General features: G+C 42.8%; 1 protein-coding gene across 2 annotated transcripts; it reads left to right on the top strand.

The window, feature by feature from the left end:
* The first annotated feature begins 746 nt into the window (after nt 1–746).
* ESX1 (ESX homeobox 1) lies at nt 747–15,210 on the top strand. Of its 2 annotated transcripts, XR_010475674.1 has the most exons (6): nt 747–1,162; nt 1,243–1,474; nt 1,565–1,610; nt 7,307–7,593; nt 8,747–9,023; nt 14,748–15,210. XR_010475674.1 is itself a non-coding variant. In XM_065077810.1 (5 exons), exons 1-5 carry the CDS (start codon nt 1,063–1,065, stop codon nt 8,970–8,972), a joined length of 891 nt encoding a protein of 296 aa, XP_064933882.1. In that variant the 5' UTR covers nt 747–1,062; the 3' UTR covers nt 8,973–10,148. The 2 variants fall into 2 exon arrangements, 1 of the variants encoding a protein (XP_064933882.1); XM_065077810.1 differs by lacking the exon at nt 14,748–15,210 and having other exon boundaries at nt 8,747–10,148.
* The last annotated feature ends 1,183 nt before the right edge of the window (nt 15,211–16,393 follow it).

Genomic DNA, 16,393 nt, shown 5'->3' with positions numbered 1-16,393 from the left:
TAGTGACAACCTTTATGTCTTCAGCTAAAATGTAAACTCTCCAGCCTTGATGCAAAGACAGAGAACCCAGAAATTCACCAGTTATATTGCTTCAAAGGTTAGTTATAAACACAGATTTTTAAATTAGTGCCTCATTTCTAATCTAAATTTGCCTGGCTTCAGCCTTCAGCCACTGGTTTTTGGGTAATTTTTTAAGCCCTTTTCTGCTGCACTCCGTAAAACTCCCTAGAACCTGGCATTTTATTCTCATCCCCAAAAACCTAGACTTTAAGATCAAGTCATTTTGTCATCTAATTTATATCAGTCTCTAGCAGTACACCACAGCAAGATCACAGAACTGCTGGAAGTCCGCGTAGGAAATAGTTTCCAGACCTCCTGTTGAGGAATCGTTGCTGTAACAGCACTGACAGCAGAATTCTAGCAGGAGCAGAATCAAAGATGTCCAGGAAAAAAAGGCTCACTCTTGCATGGTTTTGTGCATTTTCTCTGCACTTGTCAGCACACAACATTTTGCAAGGTCAGTCTTACAAAGCTGAATGCAACAAGTTGAAGTTCAGCAGAAGCAACAGAGAGCCAAACCCTAGTGACCCTTCTGCTCCCGTGTAAGCGAGCAAGGTGCCCCCGCACTCCCCGGGCTCACACAGGGGCAGTCACGACCCGCTCCCTTCTCCCCAGCAGCAGCGCGGGGGTGCCCGCGAGCCCCGACCCAGCAGCGGCAGACGGGCCGGGCGGGGCTCCCCCGCACACCGGCGGCCCCGGCACAACTTCACCGCAGCCGCTGCGAACCCGCGCCCTCGAAGCAAGCTTTACAAAGTCATCGCCGGCTCGCTGCCGGGAGCGGGCAGTTTCGGCTTCGCGGTAGTGCCCGGCGGTGGGGCGGCCCCGTGCCCGCCCGCCCCGGACCCGGCCCCTGCGCGGCGAGCGGTACCCGGCGCGTCCCACCCCCGGCCTTGACGCCAGCGCGCTAATGAAATGCTAATGCCGGGGCGCGGAGCCGGGCGCTGCCCGCGCCAATAAAACCCGGCGCGGAGCGGGGGCCCTGTCCGCCGCCAGCCCGCCGCGATGCAGAGCGCGACCCCCGCCGCCCCACCGCCCCTGCACCTCCTCACCTCCTACTTCATCGACAGCATCCTGGGCCGGGGCCCCGCCGCGGGGCGGCACGGTGAGGGGCGGCGGGGCTGGCGGAGGGACAGCGGGGCGCTCCACGCCCGCCCCGGTAACTCCCCGCTTCTCTTCCCTCAGGCGAGGAGCGCGCGGCGCCTCCGCGGCCCGGCAGAGCGCGCGTGCCCGCGGAAGAGCCGGTGGCAACGGGGCGAGGAGGAGGACACCCGTCCGGCGGGACGGCAGCGGGCGGGGAGGCGCCGGGGCCGGGGAAGAGGAAGCAGCGGCGGTACCGCACCACGTTCAGCACCTTCCAGCTGGAGGAGCTGGAGCGCGCCTTCCGCAAGTCCCACTACCCCGACGTGTTCACCAGGTAGCGGCCGCCGGCGGGAGGGGCCGGGCGGGCGGAGGGCCGGGACGGGGCGGCGGAGGCAGCGCGGCCGCTAACGGTGTCTGCCCGCAGAGAGGAGCTGGCGGCGCGCCTGGACCTGACGGAAGCCCGCGTGCAGGTGAGTGCGGGCGCGCGGGGCGGCCTGGGACCCTCCGTCCGTCCATCTGTCCCCCGTCCGCCGAGTTTCAAAACCACCCCACGGCGAGGGCTGAAAGCAGCTGTTAAAAATAAGTCTCGATCCCCCCGTTCCTCGGCTGATGGCGGAGGGGGCGGGGGTGCCGGGTGCCGTCCGCTTTGGGTAGTTCTGAAATTGGCGAGTTACCTCCGCGACGGGAAAACAAACGGCGGCTTCTAAAACTTCCCCAGGTTGCGCTTCAGACTCGCATTTGCTGCCGTCCTCGTGGTCTAAAAGCCGGTACTGGGTCCTGAGTTTTGAGATTATAAAAACAGTATTTAAAAAAAAAAAAATCAGTTGGTTTCTAGCGAATGAGAGATTCTGTGGGGCATCCCAAGTTATTTACATGGGCTTCAGAAAGGTTTACACCCTGTTCTTGCTCTAACTTAGCTCGATGAAACAGGTACACTTCTAAACGATTTGCTAAAATAAATAAAAGATTCATTTGACATTCACATGACAGTCTGGCGCTGTCCGGGAGACTTTTATGGCCTAACTGGGCTGTAATAACAGCAACACCTGTAGAACTTCGGCATACAGAAACAGACACTAATCATCTTGTATCCTGCAGTTTTGTTAAACTGCAAATGACCCTAGTAGCTTTTCCTAAGCACTCATGCATAACAATACCTCTTAATAAGGAGTTTCTTTAGATCCATCTCTTGTATAAGCTTGAATTCCCTTCTCATACAGAAACATTAGCTTAAAAATAACATTTTTAAAAAGTTGTTTCAAAGGGTGTGAAGGCTTTCTAAGTATTTTTAAGCTCAAAATGATAATTTACTAAATTGGGCTTGTGCTGTGTGTCAGCTACTGACTGAACTCCTGTTCTAGCACAGCTGTATGTGCGTGCTCGTGAAAGACTGAGAACTGGTGTGGCTGCTCAGTGCGACAGCCCCGCTTACTCCTGCAAAGCTTTGTTGCTGTTGATGCCAGATCCTTGTTTGTATTTGTTGTCATTAGGTCAGTTACTGGATCTGCAATGGTTCACACGTCTGTAAAATTGTAAGGTTTTTAGCGTTTTATTTTAATATGCACCATCTTCAGAAAAGGCCTTAGAAGTATGAGTGGCACTTGATAATCGACCCATCTGAGAATACCCAGCTGCACCTTTCATCTCTCTTTTATGAACTTGGAGAAAATTATGTGCCCTCTTTTCTCTCTACCACCAACAATCACTTAAAGTCTAGTCACTGAAATACCCCAATATCTGGCAATTACCAGGGGAAAGGACATGGGTGAAAAGCTGTTAACTCACCTGTTACTGTCACATTCACTCAGTGGGGTAGATGCACTGTAGTTCATTTGACCTGTGAAGGAATGGTGCAATAGTAGATGGCAAAGAGGAACTCTTCTCCTTACAACTCATCTGAAAGAAATGGAATTGTTTAGGTTTGATGGAGTAAAAAACAAATTAACTAGCAAAATAGCAGAGCTGATGTATCCCCAGTGGATGGAAGGAAGTGCAGAGAGCTGTGCCTTGCTCCTCCTTACTCCTTGCCAGGTGTTAACCGATGTGTCCTGGGCACGAGCACACAGTCAGCACAGCGTGTTTAGGGTGAACTTCCAGTGCATGGTGCCTTTGCCTGTGTATGTGTTCTTGTCCTGTGGTAGATGAGAAACAACTTACCCTGGAGGGAAGAGGATGCATAAGAACAGCTGCTATATAGATGATGATGTACTGTGCTTAACAAGCTATCTTAATTCCCAAATTCCTGCCTTGTATGCACATGCTCATAGTTGCTGTGTACGGAGTCCTGTGTGAAATGAAGAATTCCACACCTCTCCCATGGTACCTGGCTAAACCAGCTGACATGAAAAATAGTAGCTTTTTATTTACTTGAGTGTAAACCTGGCAAATTAATTTTACCAAATGCAATCAGGCCATTTCTTCACCTCGGTGTGGTTTCAAACTGAGGGCTTCTCTGTGGAGAACCCTTCGTCAGCCAGCTGAAATGGGTACCATTGTCCCTCACTCTTGCATTTGACTCTTACATGAAAATGAACAAAAAAAGAAAAAAATTGCCCATTGAACATACTCTGATTTCAGCATCACTTCAAATAGATTCTCCTCACCCAACCGCCGTTATTTGCCTGTATAGAGGAAGGGAAGGGAGCTGGCAACAAGAATCTCTGCATTGTTCCTTATCTTGGGAAAGGGGTAGTCCGAGAGTCTGCACAACCTGTTAATAATCTGAAGCCACGTTGGGCTGTTCTTCGATAGCATTTGCATCTGTTGTTGCCATTCCACTTCTCATAATTCATATCGTTAGGGTAGGAGGAAAATAAGAAAAAGTTAAAGGAATATTTTGTTTTCTTAATGTGAAAAGTGAAGCATTACTTGGATATTTCAGTACCATAAACTGCATCAGTGTTAAAACATTAGCTTACAAATGTAACTGATCTAAGCATCTTTGTCATATTTTCTGATTACGATCCTGTATCCAGCTACACCAGAAATATGATAGTTAGTCATATCTGTGTGTCTTTTTATCTTCATTAGCTATTGCATCAATTAAAGATGACAGATTTTAAAGAAAATTACAGCAAGAAAGCTATCAAGTTTTACACACTTTTTTCTTTTTAAAAGACCTAAAGCTCTTTTGTCAGATATGTGTGGTGCTAGGAATTAGAAAAATTATCTGGGTGATATTTAGCATACAATTCAAACTTGATGGTTTAAAACTTATCTTTGAGTACTAAGTAATGCATTTTTTCCAAAGTATTTTACCACTGATGTTACACTTGTAACATAAAATTCGTAAGACTGGTATAGCAGTTTCTGTTGTTTAGTTTGGCACTTCAAATGTGCCTGAAAATAGAGTAAAGGCAAGTTAAGCCTTTTATTGGAAGCAAAGGAAAACTGCTTAACAAAAGGTTCAAGATGACTAATCTGACTGTTAATGACTGTACTAAATTTTGAAAGCTGTTTGTCATGTCACTGTAAGGTATGAGGCATGCCTTTGCTCCTTTTATCGCTTACATTGATGAGTTTGTTCCAGTAAGGAACTGAAAGCCAGCTTTTTTAAAAGATAATTATTAGATATCTATGCTGGTATTTCCTTTCTGAGATAACTAAATAAGCTTGGTTGTCGACTCAAAATCACCTGTAACATTTTAATGTTATTTCACAGTCAGAGTACATGTCTGAGTGATAGAATAGATTCACTTTAGGACAGAGAAAGCAGAAAAGCAGACATCTTATTTCGTGTCAGGCTTATTATGAATAACAGATTGAAGAACAATACTAAGATTTAGTAAGGAAATTAATACCTTTGCAGCATTTGTTTTATCCCTTTTAGGAAAGTCTGTATCTGCAGCATAAGACAGTTCACTACCTTTTTAACTGGATTCCATTTTCATAGAAAACACACCTTTGAGTTGGTTGTCTTCTCCTGTGAGATCTCAGATAAGCTCTCCTTACAAATATTTGGGATTACTGGTTAACAGCAATTTATAGTCATCTGATCTCAGTACCTGAGTACATTTTGCTTACCAGACCCTTGTCTTGGGCTACTACAGACCAAGTGTCTCGTCCTCATTGCCACGCAAGCAGAGCTGTCTGGTGTTTGACTGGTTCAGATATTCCTTCGTAAGACATCTGATCATATAAAGCCACAGGCAGTGGCTGCTGGAGAAATAGAAGAATAATTAAAAAAAAGAAACAACACTCAAGAATTCAAGAATTTAAATACCAACTTCAAAATCTTGATGTTCTCACTTTTCTTCTAAGGGCACCTCCTTCTGCCAACCTGTACAGTGAGACAATTCTGCATTACGTATAAAACCCGAGGGATATGAATCCCTCCTCCCAGTGTAAAGAGAATATATGCAATGAAAGGACTAGAGTAGTAATTCTTCATCTGGCTCCCAAGAACCCTATAGTGAGAGCTTTGGAAGAGCAAATTGTTACAACATCAAACTCAGGACAGCGATGTTGTGGCATGCTACAGCCTCCTGGTTTAGATTTGTGAAGGGATTTCCTTCCAAACACAATATTATTTAAGCACCTGAAGGTAAGTCACATCACTGGAAATGGTTACATGGCAAGTCTGAGATTAAAGCACGCAGTGAGGCTGGAAACCCCCAAACCCTGACTTTTAGATGTTCCACAATATAAATTTAAAACTATTTGAAAACATTTTTGACTGAAATATAATTGCAGATGTGAAAAGCAACTATTAAAAGTCATGCATCCATAAAACTTCTGCATCCAAAGACTTTTGTCATAACACATTTATCTATAGAATTTGCTATTTCCAAAATACTAATATCAAAGGAATAACTATTTTTAGCATCTGTTATAATTTTGGGGGAACTTGAATTTTTCCTATTTAATTTTATGATTTTAGTTTGTTTTACTAGATTTGCTAGTTCCTTATTAAAAAGTTATCTACACTGTAAGGTAAAACACCTTTGTCTTAAATCCGAAGTAAATTTTAGAAAGTCATAATTCTGTACAGGACAGATACTGGTCTTTCCAACAACTCTTGTTCCTTATGTTACCCGTCTCTACTAAATGTTGAATCCTGAGTAGTACATTCAAGTATTACATACAGAATGCAAGCAGCTTGCAGAATCGTAACAATAGTTCTATACAAGACTGCCGAGTGAGACTGTGGGCCACCACTACTGCCTCTCTTCCAGATCCAGTTCAGAATCCACCTTCAATGGCCTTGGCTGCAGATGGGGCTGGAACACCTGAGCACCTTTGGATGTCGAGTGTTCAACCTCAGCAGCATCCATTTTTAAATGTCCTTGGCTTAGGTCCACTCTCCCTTGTTCTAGAGCTGATGCTCTTCACTCCTCTCTGCTGCCATCCTGGGTCTGAAAGGTTCTGCTGGGTGAATGCTAAGGAATAACATTATAAAGAGTCAGTTTTCTGATCTGTTGATTTGATTGACTAAAGTCCTTAAAAGTTGTTTACTGGGCTAAAATAATGACTATTCAGGTTTGAAGAGGCAATATAATCAACAGCTTACTACACAAAACCAATACTAGTTAAAGCCCCTTTAGGAACAGCTTGATACCCTGTTCTAACACTGCTGACTAGATTTATTAGTTTAGTATTGGCTTTCACTGCAATTCAGTTAATCACTTTAATGTAACTATGTGCTGTTTGCATTCATGGTAGACAACAAGAACTTCTCATTTTACTTTTGAATCCTCTGTATAAAGATGTATGGTCCAGCTATCAAGATAAAACGCACACACCATGTATTTGGCCTAGTTACTCTTACAGTCATGATTAAGTTGTTTCCTAAGGTATCTGTACAGAAATAGCCACCTCTTGAAAGGCTTTGTTGAAATTTAATTTTCAGTAAATACCTTATGAAAGGAATAATGATCATTTTTAATAACTTATCATGAGTTCTCAGGTGATAGCTTTATATATTACAATGGCTTTTAAAAATATGGGACAACTCAGAGCTAGAGAGTAAGCAAATTTACAATATTTATAACTGATGTATATCTTAGTAAACCCGCTAAGGCATTTATGAATGGATCTCGAATATTAAAGAAGTAGCTTTTTGTTAAACAATAAAAATTTTGCCACCTGTATCACTGCATGCAGTAGTAGATGGTAAGACAAACTGCAGAGTAAGTTCAGCTAATGCCTTTATAATTTCTTATTGAAGGTCTGGTTCCAAAACAGAAGGGCAAAGTGGAGGAAACGTGAAAAAAATGACATTCTGGGGACTGTTCCAGGAATCTCCTTAACGCACCCACTTGGTCTATTTTTGGATGTTCCACTGAGTCATTCTCCCCTCCCAGATCACACGTGGAGGTCAATGCCTCTTTCAACATTGGCTGTGCCATCTATGTCTCCAGCCTTTAGTCCTTCAACCTTAGGGCCATTTGGCCTCAGCAGCCTTACCTGGACTTCTCTCTTCAGAAATCCCATTTTAAATCCACATTTTGGAAGGTATAGAATTATTTTTTTTTCTAAATCTCAAAACTGTTTAAAAATGCTGCATTTTTATTAGTTTGATACTCACATGTTCTCAATAAACATGCTCCCATAGATAAATAAACTTACTAAAATGGGGTTAGTGCCTATGTAGGATCACTTCTTTAGGAATAGCAAGAATTAGTTTTAAGTCATGCTAGTAAAAGCTTAACATGTAATTGCTGTTTGAAGAACAATTGTGAACACTTACTGAAATTTTGGACTCATTGAACTCAGGTAGACTGCTGTAACCTGCTGGCTCCAGCTCCACCCTTATCTCAGGGACTGACACAGATTATAAGCCATAAAGATGTAACCGAGACGGAGACAGACATGGCTTGTGGGTGATTTGACAGAATAAAGGTAGTCAGACACCTAGAACTCCAGCAACTCATTTCAGCTGAACCTGCTGTCTGGGTTTTTTTGCCCAGCAACCTGAAATTTATCAGCAAAATGCTGCTGCTGTTCTAGTGCACACCATAAAATAGGAAAAAAGCATGTGTAGTGTGTGCGTATACGTATAATAGGTCTGTAGAGATATATATATATATATATAAAAAGAAGATAGCGCTTTCCTCTTGCTGATAGTATAGCTTGTATTGTAGTTCCACATTAACAGACAGGCAAATGCCACTTTTCACATGGAATAACTTGTCTGAACAAATTTGCTGCATAAACAGCCACATAAATTGGTCTTTTTATGAGGTGGTTTATTGCTTTGACAGCACAGGCTGATCTACAGCAACCAAGGTTTGTTTAGAAAGGATTTAGCATTAGCAAATGGTTGCTGTTCTAGGTATCTGCATGCCACGTCTGGTCATCTATTTTAGTTTAAAGTGTTTGGTTTTTTGTTTAGGGTGGGGTTTTTTTGGGGGGGGGTGTTGTCATTGTGGTGGGTTTCAGTTTGTTTCTTGTGGTTTTTTTTCTTTTGTTTTGGTTTCAAGGGCAAGACACTGTACAGCAAAATAAATTTGAATTACATTCTGGAAAACAAAATGTACATTTGGAAGAAACTGGAAATTTTGGCACTTTTTTCTAATACTTTGGGTGGGGGAAGCTGCAACTCAGTAAGTACTTGTTCTTCAAAACAATTCTTAATTTGGATAATATTGACTTCTTTCAAATACAGGTTTCTCAATGCTTTAAATCCTCTCATGACAACAGCTTCAGTACTAATGAAAGCTCCCGGACCCCCGTCAGACCCCACTCTTACTGCCTTCACTGATCCAGCAGCAGTTGAAAGGAAAACGTCAAGCATTGCAGCGCTAAGACTCAAAGCGAAAGAACATTCAGCACAAATCCCTCAATTAAACCTCATCTCCAGTCTTACAAACACTAACAAAGAACTTTGTTAGGAGCTCTCCCACAGACCACAGCCATGGAGCGGAAAGTGAATGCCTTCTCCAGTAAGTACCCCCCGTTAGAGAGACACCTTTTAAAAGAGAAAGCAAGCACGCGCGCACACACAAAGTTGTGGTTCCTCCATCTTCAGCAATGGACTGAAAGGAAATAACCCTGCTAAAAATTGGTCTCCTTCATCACCACATGAAATCAGGTAGCAGATTAGCCTGTGTAATTTCTGACACTAAAGAAACAGAAGCAGAAACTATCTCTTCTTTGTAATTCAGCCCAATGTGAACCTCAAGCTTTGAAATCCCAAAACTCACCAGATGCTAGTCCAAAGGTTCAAAATTCTTTGTGGGAATAACTTCAGTTTTCTAAGCAATTCTTAACTCGCTTCTCAGGAGGAACTCTTACACACAGTACTTGAGACCTAAGAATCAGTACACCGTTGTTAATTTTGAGACCATGCTTCATGTTGAAGTGCAAATGCCAGTGAAATCTCGCATTTTAGACCTGCAGGAATGAGGTGGGGACTATTTTCAGTATAGGCTCTTGATGCAGATCTAGGTTTGTATAAAGAGTTCCTTGTTTCAAACTAAAAATGTTTGCTTTATGTTCACGGTGACAACGTTTTAATAATTAAAAAGAAATTAAACTTTGTATATGAAACTGTATCCTGTGAAATTAGGTTATCCTGTGCAGTAAAGTGTATGTAGTTCTCTGTGTATATACACATATCAATAAGTAGCTCATAGCTGTAAATATGAGGTTGCTAAATATTTTTAGCTTGATTACTGGCACATCTTACAGACCAGTAAGTTGACAGACTACTTGTACATTTCCAGACATTTCATGCCTTCAGTAGATTCAGAAGTTAAGTGAAAACTAAATGTGAAGTGTTAAATTCTTCCTTGGGCTGATGTTGGAATGAGTGACAACGGGCCTTACTGAACAGGAGTGTAGAGTTCATCGAAATCCTGGACACCCTTTCTGGCCTCAGACAGGTCATTTTAAAGTTTTTTCTGAACTTCCCTGCCCAGGAAATGGGACTGAGAACAACTATCTCATCTATAGGTCTGATGCTTGAGGGTAAAGTGAGGGTAAGCAGTGTCCTCCTTTTGCAGCTGACTCGCCTACCTCACAGGGCTGTTGTGAGGACCAATTAAACAAACATGACACTGTGCAAATCTTGGAGTTATACACATGCTAATTGTTACTTAGCAATTACAAAAGAAAGGCCAACAGCTGACAACACATGAAGATCACCTTTCCCACACCTGTTGCACCAGCCCGAACAAGCTCTGCTTCTGTGGGCTCATGGGACAGCATCGAACTCCCCCATTGATTCTGCCTGGTTCCTCAAGACTATTCTCAAGCACTTATATTCACACTGGAAAGAGTTCATATATTTTAGAACTTCTTTATCAAGGCCATTCTGGGACTACTCTTAAGACTACACAGATATTCTCAAGGCTAGAGTTGTGAGTGCAGAGCTCCAGATGCCGAACTGTTTCAGTAGGCTCCTCTCAGCTTGTACTGAGGTACCTGACAGAGAAGGCAGTTTGCTGGGTCATTTTCCATTTCCTCTGAAATACTAATAGCTGTGACTGCTCTTGAGTCATAATCTATCACAAGACTGGAAGTATTTCTGGGCTCCTAGACCTCATTGTTAACACAAGTAGAAGGTGGTGGTATTTCACAGTGTGGAAAAGCGAGCTTTCTACCCAGGTTACACTAGGCCTGCACTGTGGGTCAAGCAGCAGGAGACTTGGGAGGCGATGTAACCAGGACCTCTCACACAAAGTTTGAGTTTGTTTCTGCCACAACAGCTATTTGCTTCTACCAGGCCACTGTCATGGCTCAGACTGCCAACTGGCGGCGCGACGTGGTACCAAGTCAAGCACTGAATTTGTTACAAATGAACCTTTTAAGTAGGTTAATGGTTTGAAAATTGTCATTACACAACTCATGTTCTATTCTGTATAAGGTTTTGTGGCATCTTTCCTTGCCATCAGGGCTTCTCTCTTGCAATGCAAGGAGATTCTGCAGGAAAGGAAACTCTAAATGAAACACCAACAAAAGTAGCAGAAACTGTCCTGTATTTGCCGTAAGCCATTCAGAAAATAACTCTGCAATAAAAATAAGACCTAGGTATTTTTGCCAGATTATATTCCTAGACAAATTTACCAGAAGCGGCATGTGAGAAACAACTGCTGAAGGCTGTTTTGAAACATTGCATGAAATAGTAGGACCTTCCTAATCACCAAAATATTCATCATTGATCCCAGGGCCAACAGAGATCTCACTCATGTTGGGGGTGGGGATCAAATTAAAAAACTAAAATTCCCTTGATTTCAGCAGTTACATCAGAGATAACTTTCATTTATCAGAAAAGTATTTCTATCCATAGCTATTGGAAAAAATCTGAGGGACAACAATTAACAGGCAAGTAACTTCTCTCATTTGTACCATAGCTCATGCCAGAGCTGGGAGCTGCTACCCTTACCCAGTGCCCGCAGCCACTTTAACACCACCCTGGGAACGGCAGGGTTGGCTCCGGCACCCTTGACAGATTGATTTGGTGTTGCTCTTTCCTAATTCTCCTTACAACAGTGCACCCTTGTCCAAGAAACCCTCCTCTCTACTGAAACCACAGCCAAGCACCGGCTTGTTACCTCTCCCCTGCCACCGCAAGCTGTGGCCTCTCCTGACCTTGTCACATGGAGGCAGGGACAGTCTCCGATCTGGTGTATATTTATGCTTGGCTTTGTGGCTTCAAGCACCTGTGTCCTGTTTGATACAGGAGAGCATTGCAAAGGGAAGAACATTGCCTGTTTTGTTACATTACTTAATAAACAGAAGCTGCCATTCCTGTGCCGCTTGAGCGGATGATGATGTCTGGAAATATTTGCATTTCCCAATGGGTGCAGGTAGAGAACACAGCTTACTGATGCTCACCTTGGTTTAGTTTGAAATGCAAAGAGGTTTTCTTTAAGCTAATATCATTTTTTCTGCTTGAATGAGTCCTTCCAAGAAATTTCAAATCTTTCATGTGAATTGAAAAGCCAGTTGTGAGAGCTCATGATACTATGAAAATAAATAGTGCAGGGCAACACTTGAAATCAGTTTAGGAATCAGAGTGCATCTGTAACCAAAACTCAACAAGTTTTTATATTAATTATTACTATCTCATAAAGCAATAGTACACCAAGGGAAGAAAGTCTACTTATTCAGTCTATTTTTAAATTAAATAAAGCAGCTTAATTATAAACTGTTAGGGATACAGTATTAAAATTGCATTTAAAAATAGTTGGGGAGCATTTAGCTGAAAAACCTTCAGTCTAGTTTCATAAATACACATAGAATCATAGAATAGTTTGGCTGAAGGGACCTTCAAAGCTCATCCAGTGCCCCCCCTGCCATGGCAGGGACATCTTCACCAGCTCAGGTTGCTCAGAGCCCCGTCCAACCTGGCCTGGGATGTCTCCAGGGATAGGGCATCCACCACCTCTCTGGGCATTCCAGTATTTTACCACCCTCATTGCAAAAAATTTCTTCCTTCTATCTAGCCTGAATCTGCCCTTCTTTAGTTTAAAACCATGGCGCAACACTCTTACCATGAACCAAGTGTGGACATATACTTTCCCAGCTTTTCTGAGGGCAATGAGGAGAGCAGCATCTGAACAGCCAGCCACTGGGAGAGTTTCTCACGCTGAACGTTGCAATTATTTCCTGGCACTTTATCTTGCTGTATGCACTAAATTCTTTAGTCCTGATTTAGGCAAAACCTACACTTATCTAGATTAAGACTGCAGGATTTGACCCTATGTCTCTCTTCAGAATAAAGAAGGGTTGCAGCCTCATTCTTCTCTGGGTGACATCAGGACAGTTTCCAGGCATCAGTTTCAATGGCAGCAGGCCTGGAGCCCTGGTTGTTTTATTGGGTTTGTCCAGTCACAATTTTTTGAGGTCTTTTGTGGGAAGATTCTGCAGCACATTGGTATGTCTTCAATAAACGTCCACAAATATTTCTGTTGGAGTACTCACATTTGGCTGAATTGCCAAGTTTGTTCAGTTTGTTCTCTGCCCCAGGTTCAGTTCTGATAACAGAGGCCATTGGGTAAATTTCCGTATTTCCAGTGACATAATATCATCAGAACTTTGCCTACAAAGAAAGAGCAATTTTGTTGGGGGAAAAAAAAAGGAGAATAATAGGCCAGGTGTTTGAAGAAAAGACAAAGAAACAAGCACAGTAGGGTGTTCTGACTCACAAATCTGTATTGAGAAAGAAGTATTCATGAAGAAAATTAATTTAAGAAGTATGTAGTTCAGGTTTTGAGCCCATAAGTTCCTTTCAAAAACAGATTAGTGATTAAAAACTTTTTTTAGTCTAGCAATCTCTTAAACAATTAGCACAGTAATTGGAAAGGGACTACAAATTCAAATCTAGATGGACATAAAAGAGTTTCCCCATAGAGCTTTGCCTTGGTTTTGTGGGTAACTGGCATGCACCTGCCTTTACCATCAGTGGGGCTGAAATACTGAAGAAGTGCTCTGAATAGGGATACAAATGCCCCAAACAGTAATGCCATACAAATTACTTAATTCATGTAAAGTAGAAGTAATTGTATTGATTATGAATGTGTGAGTGACTCCTTTATTTCAAGTTATATGAGATGTAAACCACCAGCTTGCAATGGAGTCCTCACTGCAAATTTGCCAACCATAGGGTAGGATGTTACTTTTTTCCTTATTCTAAACAAGAAATCCAAATCCACTGCCGCATGGAAATAGAGATCTGCTGACTTTAATCTAAACCAGGTAAATAAGAACTTCTCTGTAAAAACTCCTCTCTCCTCCAGCCAGGTAATAATTTTGCTCCACTCATTCATCCTGCAAAAGATGTCCAAAATCAAAGGAAAAGGAAGATAAGAGAGAAATATGCACTAACTTCAGATGTTTTTCCTCAAGGCAGAACTTTTTATTTTCTTTTTGCTATTATTGACATTTTTAACAACTTGTTCATTTTTAACTCTGTCATTAAATGCCATAGAATGCAACTAGATAAAGCCTAGACTGCCAAAAGAAAAGAAAAAAAGGGAGAGATTGTGCCTAGTGTATCCCTGGCAATGTAATTACACTTACCAGCAAATGTCTGAGTTGTGGCTTCCTAGGAAGCTGTATGAACAAAATACACACAGGCAGAAGCACAGGATGACATGCATGCCACCTGTGTGTCACTTACTTGAGCTACACAAGCACCCAAATTGCAAAAAATGCAGTCAAGGACATGGAATTTCTATAGACCTTATATTGGAGTAGTTCTACATATGGATTACAAGGAAATCAAGCCAGTGGGTTGTGTTCCAGTCTGCACTGATCCACATAAAACCATCCCCTGCTCCAGCGTGGGCCTCCATGGCTGCAGCTCCTGTTAGGAACACCAGCACGCCAGGGTCCCCCACGGCCACAGGGGAGTCCCCTGTTGGGGCCTGGGGCGTCTCCTCCTGCCCGGCCTCCTTGTCGCGGGGCCGTTTCTCACGCTTTCTCCTCACCACTCACTGCCCAGCAGCATTTTGCCCTTCCCTGAATATGCTTTTCCCTCAGAGAGTCCTGCAGCCCCACAGCACCCGGCACTGTGATGTGTACTTACAAGAAGGGATGTGTCACAAGCTCGTCTTTGCACCTAGTACTTCCCCATGGCGTAAGAAATACCTGACTTTAGCTAAGGCCATTCCTTTCTCTACACAGAACCTGTCCATTCACTTCCTATACACCACTTCCAGGTTTGGATGCTGTCCCGGACATCACTCCTGCCACAACCAGCCCCAAGGACCAGTCTGTCCCGCTGCCGATGAAGGAGCCACAGCGCAAAGCGGCAAACTCCTTTAGTTCACAGCACCAGCAGAGCACCCAGAGAAGTCAGCTCTGCCAGCCGCTTGTCCCCTCATCGCCTCTTGGCCATGATGTCCTCCACCCCCCGATGTATTTAGTTGGCTAAAAAAATGTGAGGTTCACCTTCAAGGATTGAAGACGTCCAGTCAAGCGTTATGCCAAGGCACAATTCTTGGAAGGAACATAATATTCTCAATTAACTTCATTTGTTGGCCACAGCAACATTTCCTATATTCCAGCTGGGGAAGAGTTGCTCTGTGATGGCTGGTGGGCAGTCACTAGAAGACTGGGATGAGCTTGCAAAGTCACACCAATGGAGTGCCGCAACTTGTACATTAAAATATATATACTGAATGAGGGACTCTTGTTTGTTGGTTTTGTTTCGGTCTGGTTTTTGTTTTAGAAAACCTACCTTATCAGTAATGATCCACAGAAAAACTAGGACAAAATACCTGATGTAGCTGTTACAGATAAAATCTTAAGTCTTTGGTGTGAGCAGCATAGCGACATTATTGTGAACTAAAGCAGAAGCAGACAAGACAGCTTGAATTACAGTTTCATCTGGTTCAAAAGGGTTGCTAGTAAAATGTATTTAGGTGATCTGCTAAAGAAAAGAATACATTGCATTTTGTAAGCACCCAGTCACAGCTAGAGATTTTGACAAAAGTTGACTTTCACACACAATTAAACAAAATAATTTCAGTTTTCTACTTTCATAGAAGCTGATCCACAGACTGCCCTATCTCCAGGGTTATTTTGTATTGATAAAAAATCATGGGATTAATGTTTGTGAAAGAAGACAAGAAAGGACAGCATTATTATAGCCTTATTTTCTATATATCCCAAAGTGAATATAGGAAGAGAATTGAAGCAGGCTGCAATGTTAATGTATGAGAAGAGCCTGGAGACATTCTCATCAGTAAGTTATCAGAACATCTAAGTCTTAGCTCTGTTAGTGCTCTCTCAAACTGAACTAGTAGAGAAGTTGCTGACTGCAGCAATAAAGTTTTCAGTTGATGTTTGAGCAGCCGTGTGGTTCTTCGTACAGAGCTACGCAAAGAGAGAGCAGAGGAGCGAGGGGGCTGCATCTGCAGGATGGAGGAACAGATGGACGAGATTCCTACTCAGTTCCCAGCTCCACAGCAGGGTTTCTGCTTTGGGGCTGTGGTGAGTTCGCTGCTCTGAGCTCAGCCCTGGATGCGAAACAAACAACCCTTCCCAAAAAGAGTGGATGGCAAGTGCTAAGGACTGCAAAGACGCAGCCTTGCAAACAATAAAATAGCAGCTCCAGGCATTAAAGAGCACAGACAAAACTATCAGTTTTAAGAAGAACTCAATCTGTATCTAAGTCTCTCATTCCTAGTCCAAGAGAAGGCAGGAAATAACCCAGTTTCTTGTTTTCAGTACAGGCATGGCCATTACTAAGTACTCTCTCAGAATTTTACCTTACGAAGGTGTAATTTCAAGAACAATTATTCTTGAAAACATATAAGACAAAAGTGCATGTCTACGCTGCAGTCAAACATGTGAAATTATT

Source organism: Columba livia, chromosome 12 (assembly GCF_036013475.1).
Source record: "Columba livia isolate bColLiv1 breed racing homer chromosome 12, bColLiv1.pat.W.v2, whole genome shotgun sequence".
In the NCBI taxonomy this organism is placed as follows: domain Eukaryota; kingdom Metazoa; phylum Chordata; class Aves; order Columbiformes; family Columbidae; genus Columba; species Columba livia.
This window is presented reverse-complemented; position numbering and strand designations above follow the sequence as displayed.

What these genes read in the sequence shown, in the direction of transcription:
- ESX1 (XM_065077810.1), top strand. Translation starts at nt 1,063, where the DNA reads ATGCAGAGCGCGACCCCCGCCGCCCCACCGCCCCTGCACCTCCTCACC. An exon ending in TACCCCGACGTGTTCACCAG is followed by an intron (nt 1,475 to 1,564) that starts GTAGCGGCCGCC and finishes GTCTGCCCGCAG; the next exon opens with AGAGGAGCTGGCGGCGCGCC. An exon ending in TGACGGAAGCCCGCGTGCAG is followed by an intron (nt 1,611 to 7,306) that starts GTGAGTGCGGGC and finishes TTCTTATTGAAG; the next exon opens with GTCTGGTTCCAAAACAGAAG.